At 45.6% G+C, this 7,220-nt stretch overlaps 1 protein-coding gene across 1 annotated transcript; it reads right to left on the reverse strand.

Moving 5' to 3' along the window:
* Nucleotides 1-467: 467 nt before the first annotated feature.
* Nucleotides 468-968, reverse strand: LOC148206452 (uncharacterized). The gene is made up of 2 exons (XM_088107881.1): nucleotides 905-968; nucleotides 468-814 (listed from the first exon to the last, which is right to left on the reverse strand). The coding sequence occupies exons 1-2, from the start codon at nucleotides 966-968 to the stop codon at nucleotides 468-470; spliced, it is 411 nt and encodes a 136-aa protein (XP_087964007.1).
* Nucleotides 969-7,220: the final 6,252 nt, after the last annotated feature.

Genomic DNA, 7,220 nt, shown 5'->3' on the forward strand with positions numbered 1-7,220 from the left:
AAGGCTAGTGTTCACCCATCCAGCGCTGCGAAAACTCTCCTTGATATCACAAATGTGAATCTTCCTCGTCCTTGGTTCCCGTCGTTCTATCCGAGCCAGACTACGCTCCCTCCTTTCCTCGATCAGCCTCTTCTTATCCCCCTTGCTGGGCTTGTACCCTAGGCCATACCTGCTTTTGTTCTCGACCACCTCCAATGGGAATGTCCGCCCCTGTCCGTGCTTGCCTAAACCGCTCCCGTACTTATAGCCTTCTTTCAGCATGACCTTGGCCGCCATGATAGAGGCACATGACAGATATGGGTTTACTGGAAATGGTTCCACATAGGTGTTTCCCACGATCTCCAATGATTGGAAAGCTGTCTCGAGAGCTTCCTCGGCTGCTTCTATATAACGGGCAGAGGATGGCCCACTCACAAGGAGATCCTCCTCTCCAGAAACTATCACTAGCTTATCTCCCATGACATATTTCAGTTTCTGGTGCAGTGTGGAAGGTACAACTCCGCAGAATGGATCCACGGGCGACCCAATAAACAACTATAGGCTGGGAGGATATCCATGACCTGGAAGGTTATTTGAAACACACATGGGCCAATCTGGACCGGCAACTCTATTTCGCCCATGACTTCCCTCTTGCTACCGTCAAACGCCCTCACAATCATTGAGCTTGGCCTCATATGCATTCCGTCACAGGGTAGCTTCTCCAATGTTGACTTTGGCATGACGTTCAAAGAGGAGCCATTGTCCACCAAGACACGCGCTATGACGTGATCCAGGCATTTCACAGAGACATGAAGAGCCTTGTTATGCCCCCTGCCTTCAATAGGTATCTCCTCATCGGTAAAGGTGAGGTAATTATTAGCAACGATATTGCCAACAATGCCCTCAAACTTGTTCAGAGAAATACCTTGCTCCACATGGGCCTCACTAAGTATCTTCATTAACAACTTCCTGTGAGATGCAGAATGCATGAGCAGTTCTACAAGGAGATCCGGGCAGGCATGCGGTTTAGCTGTTCCACCACCTTGTACTCGCTCTGTTGTATGAACTTTAAAAACTCGCAAGCCTCTTCTTCGGATATCTCTCTCTTCTCTCCTTCGTCAGGGGTCTCTTTTTCTTGTACACCCTTCCCTTTCAAGAACTCCTTAGCTTTTGCGGTCATTGTTGCTTCCTTATTGTTGGCTCCCTCTCTTGTCAGCTCTGGTGGTGTAAAGATTCGACCACTTCTCGTCATCCCCCGATGCCTGATATGTTTTCAATGGCCGGGTCAGCACCCTTTCCTTCTCCTAACGCAAATGCCCCATATCTCCAAGGGACAGCTTTCTCATTTTTGTAAGGAAAGGGGGATGGGACACAGATAACCACAGACGGTTTTTCTTCAGTCATCGGTGCAGGAGTGGTTCTACTGAAACGTATCACCAGCGGTTCCGGTAGAGTTACATCAGATTCCCCACCAGTTTGTGCAAACACTTCTTCCTCTTTATCCTCGCGGCATACTTGCATCAAACTTCTGTCAAGCAGGTCTTGCAGAATATCTTCTAATTCAAACACTCTTCAATAGAGTGCTCAGCATCTGGATGAAGTGCACATGATGTACCCATATCATAATCACCTTTCACTAGGCCCACTTTTAACAACGCCTCGAAAATAAACCTCCTAGAACTCCGGATTTCACTCACATCCCTTATCAACTCCTGTTTTCGGCCTCGATGGCGTTCGTCGAGGTACTCCCATGCCCGGACAATGGGTTATCCTCGATGCTAGGCTTATCTTCTTGAAACTTTAGCCAACCAGAGTCGATTAGAGCCTGTATCTTATACTTGAAAGCCACACACCGCTCGGTTGAGTGACCAATGCCTCCTCCATGGTAACTACACTTGGCATCTGCATCATAACCCCTTGGGTATGGAGGTTGTACAGGCTTCATCGGGCAAATGGCAACCAAACCCTTTTTTACAAGTTGAGGCAACAACTCCGTGTAAGTCATAGGGATGGGGGTGAAATTAACAAATTGATTCTTTCTCGGGTTGGTGTTTTGACCCGCATTGATATTTGGACCCGCGTTTGCCCCGGCCCTCCACGCTTCAGTTGGGACTCGCGGTGGTTGATAATACCCTTGTTGTTGTTGTGGCCTAGTTTGATGATCGAACGAGGCGTTAGCTGCATAGGGGGGTTGGCCTAAGTATGGTCGATAACCATGAGTGGGAGCCTGACCTCTCCACGCAGGCATTATCGAGGCTGCATGCACCTCCCCTTCCTTCTTCTTTCCCGGATTGAAACCGGGTTTTTTGTAGTTTGTAGCTGCGGGCGGGCCATACACAATTTTCCCGTTTTTCAGCCCAATTTCTATCCTTTCGCCAATTATGATGACATCCGCGAAATTGACGGACACGTTCCCCACCATATGTTCATAAAACGGCGGCTGAAGAGTATTTACAAACATTGCCACCATCTCTCTGTCAAACAAAGGTGGCTCAACTTGCGCGGCCAATTCTCTCCACCGTTGGGCATATTCCTTGAAAGTTTCATTGTCTCTCTTCCCCATATTTTGCAACTGCAGACGGTCCGGTGCAACATGCGTGTTGTATACGTATTGTTTCACAAAAGCGTCAGCTAGATCCGCCCAACAACGAATTCTAGAGGGCTCTAAATGGGTATACCAGTTTAACGCCACCCCAGCCAAACTGTCTTGGAAAACGTGGATGAGTAGCGGGTCATCATAGGCGTACGCAGCCATCTTTCTACAATACATGGTCAGATGGCTTTTAGGGCATGTACTACCCTTGTACTTCTCAAACTCCGGCGCCTTGAACTTATGCGGTATTTTCACACCAGGGGCCAAGCTTAGTCTTGCAACATCTCCAAAGCCGTAGCTTTCCACCCCTTCAATGGCCCTCAATCTTTCCTCAAGAATCTCCAGCCTGCCTTTAGCTCCTTCAAGGTCACTGATTCTCCCATGCACTGCGGTTTGCGATGCGGCCCTAGCTGAAGATTCATGATTAGCGACCACGTACGGCATTGCAGTTACTCGTGTCCCTTCAACTGTGTTTGTTTCGTTCCCTTGTGCACTCACCATGGGAGCTGACACGGAGACGGGTCCCTGAGTGCCGATTGGCGGTACATTGACAGTTGTGGGAAAGGAGAAAGATGCATGCTCTGTTTCTAAGTATTCTCCTACGGGAGGAGTGTAACCTGGGGGTAACCCATATGGCGGGAAAGGTATCGATTGGCTGGCGGTGTTCAACAACGGGGATAAAAATGGGCATTTCCTCCGATCTGTGCGGACGAAGACTCTGCAGTAGTCTTCAAGGATTCAAGGGCAGCCAAGATCTGGCCAACCTGGTCTTTCAACTGGCTAACTTCGGCTTTGATGGATTCTTGCGACTCCTCCCAGCTTTCCATTATCCTTGAATTGGCTCGAGTCCTGTAGGGATGTCGCGGAAAATTGGCCGTTGTTTTCCTCACTTGTACTGTTTTATTATTTGATTAACTTTAAATTAGATGAGAACGAAATAAAGAAAACATGATGCATGTTGGTAACAGGTGGAAATCACAAGATCGCGATGACATTACTGATGGAAATCAATACAAGTTGATACCAGACAAACCTTCCATATCTTTCATCAAAATACTCAGTTCAATACATCGCATAAAGAAAACGAGACACAAGGATCTCAAAATACATCACGCTCGAGCTCGAGCGATAAAGGATTTCATCTCGCCTACCAACCATTTACAATGATTAACAAAAAGTTTTATCTCTTCCGGCGGGCTATAAAAATGAATACTCGCTTCGGCGTCCAACACCATCTTGGGGATGTCTTCAATTGCTTCGTTTGCCAAGGCCGCCAATTGGGAGAAACTTTCCTTCCAATGTCTCACAACCACTTCTTGCTCGGCGATGTGATCCTCCATTCGCTTTACCAAAGCCTGATGCCTTTCTTCGAACTCCGTCGACCTCCACCTTTCCTCTTGCTCCTCAATGTACTCCTCCATTTGTTTTATCAAGGTTCGATGCTCTTCTTCTGCTTCTGCTAGCTTCCAACGCTCCTGGCTCATATCTGACTCAAAAGACACGGCCATTTCTTTCATCTCGTGCCCCGCTTTTTCTACCTGAACCTGCGCTTCTCTTAGTCTTTTCAGGGCCTCTCGCTTATCTCTTTTGGCTTCTTCGTAGAGGTGCTTCCACTGTTTTCCCTCTTCTAACGCCGCATTCTTCTCCTTCACTCTCATGGCGAGCTCCTTGCTTGCAGCTGCAAGATCTTGTTTCAGTCGGAATGTATAATCTCTTTCGGCTTTCTGACTTCTGACAATTTCTTCATAGGCCTGTGCTTTTTCTTCTTTATCATTCCTCATATCAACGAAATCGTTGCGCGCAGCTTGTAACTCCTTTCTCAACCTAGCATTCTTCTCCCTCAGTTTTTCCATCTCTATTTTCAACCCCTTCACCTCTTCGCTCTCTAGGTCTTGGGAGGACCCTTCATCAACTGGCTGATCGCTGATTGGCTTGAAAGGCAGTTTGACTTCCTTTACCCTTTCCAGGATCCAGGTATGATAACTAACTTTGTCGTCCACCACTCCCAACCTTAAATCCTTTTCAGCTCGCATAACGTTTTCCCAAGCACTTCTAACTTTCCTCAACGTTTCGGTGAAGTGCCCATCCTCATAATAGACGAACAATGTCGTAAGGTAGTCCGGTGAAGGTGCCCCTTTCATGGGATTTCCGAATTGCCTTTGAACCAAGACAGGGTTATAATTGATGCAATATCGGGTACCTATGAGGGGTACATTGGGAAAGTTGCCACAATGATGGATGGAGGGCTTAATCCCAAGCCAAGGAAGACGCCATTTTACTTTTCCACCATTCAAGCCAGCAAAGAATTGGGCCCACTCGTTTCCTCCTTTGTCCTTGGGCCCTTGGTGTGAAGGATCTCCCGATAAACACCTGACACTAACCGCCCCCTTACATACGCGCGCATTCATCCACTCATACAGTGCCGGCAAACAACAAAGAATTTTCTTCCCCTTTCTTTCATGGCAAAAACTCAAGGTCCCATAAACATCTGCGAGGACTGCTGTCACAGGGTTTTCTGATCTCGTCTTTCTTGCCACGAAGACATCTATCGCGGCATAATCCACAAAGTCCTCTACTTTGGGAAACAACATGACGCCATACACGGTAAGGGCTAACACGTCCATAAAAGTCTCCCACTCTTCCCCATCAGCTAGATGGTGCAAGTACTGTTCCAAATATCCTTGCGTCAGTCCGCGCACTTGATTCCTAGTTACCAACCTGTCTTCAAGTTCCTTGGGATGTACCTTCATTATGGCGGCGATGGTAGGGATGGAGGCGTGATGCTCCAAGTGTTGATACGGAGTGGTACCCTCTAGCGGCAATCCCAGGATGTGCTCAAACTCCTCTATAGTTGGCGCCAGCTGAAAATCTTGAAAGGTGAAGCATCTTAGCGGAGAGTCGTAATACTGTGCCAGGGCTGTGATAGCAGGCAACTGTACCTCTACCTCCATTAAATCCAACAGATTCCCATACTTCTTCTTGAAGTTTTCTCTCTTTATGGTCTTTAACCTTTTGCCTAAGTCTATCAACCCTGTCAAGTTCCCACTATGAGTCCTCAGGCGAGATTTTTTTCTTAACACGGCAGAGTCGGTCTGTTGTGTAGCACCAGATCTTGCATCAACTTCCATCTTGTACGAGATCAAGCGAATGCCTGTGATTTCCCCCTAAAACCAGCATGTTACCAAATGACGAATGAACATGATGCATGAAAATATAGTGAAGTAAAACAACATGGTTAACAAAAATGTATGCATGGTATGAGAATGCAAAGTCATTATTTTCAAAAAAAGAACAAACAGAGTGAGGGTTACAGGAATGCACATTTCTCCCTTTGTGCTCTAATAAAGGTTCAACGCTTCAGATTGAGAGTCAAGTACATGCAACCTCACAAGGATGGCTCTCTGAACCTAAAGGTCGATGGTCACTAGAGCTATGGCCCTTTTCATTGCTTCTCCACAACAGTCAGAGTAATCAACTAGATGTGGAGACACAAATGAAGAGAACAGACTCTAGCTGGAGTTCTCACGATAGCCAGACAGGAAGTACATCCCAGAATGACACCGCTACACAACTCCTCTAATTCTAAGTTACGCTCAGACCCGGGTATAGGGCCCCACTCATGATATGCACAAAGTGTGTGTGTGAAGGGAGAATGCAATGCATACCCAAACCCTCACCTGCAAAACAACCAGAAAAATTCCCAGGCATATATAAACATGTTTTCTACCCTAGGGTTCAGCATACAACAATTTTTTTCACAGAACAAGCAAAACAACTCATATGCAATTATTATAAATATCAAACATAGATAAAGAAATGGGAAAGGAAAACATAAAGAAAAACCACATCAAATTCGCATATCTAATTAAATGGCTTGACTCTCTAAAAGTCCCCAGTGGAGTCGCCATCTGTCGCAACCGGAATCGCGATGGGACGACGATCCAAAAAGGAAACGGGTTTTAAAAAGAGATTTGGAGTCGCCACCATAGTTTATTTTGGAAAACTACGGAAAAACCATAAAAAGGATAAGGCATGGTTTACAAGAACCAGATTCTGGGTTCGGAAGTCGGTTACGCGTAGGGAAGGTGTTAGCACCCTACAACGCCTGCCCTAAGGCAGTACCTTTAACTAAATACGCGAATATGATGTGGTTTTCAAAATGTTTAACTATCCCTTAAAATAAAATTTTAAATAAACAAAATATATTTTTTAGTTTTTTGGGCCCGACAAGGATTGACCTTGCTCCTACGTATTCTCATTCAGAATGAGAAATCAGGGTTACGTAGTTCTTTTGAATCTATTTGGGAAATTTGTTTGAAAATTTGTTTTGAAAATGATTTTGGATTTTTGGGAAGTGAACCTGACAAGGACTAGCCTTGCTCCTACGTATCTCCACTTTTGATGGAGAATCAAGGATAACGTAGTTCTGGGTAGAAATTGTCTGTTGCTTTGAAATTGTTGATGTTTTTAGTTTTTGAAAATTTTATATTTTTTGATATTTTTATAAAATAAACGGAAAAGGTATTTAGCACAAGGACGATGCGTGCGATCACACGTGTGCTCAACCTTTAAAATATTTTTTGTAATCTTATTTAAGAAAGAAGAAAAGGTTTTAGCACAAGGACGACGCGAGCGGTCACACGTGTGC

Source organism: Vigna umbellata, chromosome 1 (assembly GCF_029865625.1).
Source record: "Vigna umbellata cultivar VRB3 chromosome 1, Vumbellata_1.0, whole genome shotgun sequence".
Lineage (NCBI taxonomy): Eukaryota > Viridiplantae > Streptophyta > Magnoliopsida > Fabales > Fabaceae > Vigna > Vigna umbellata.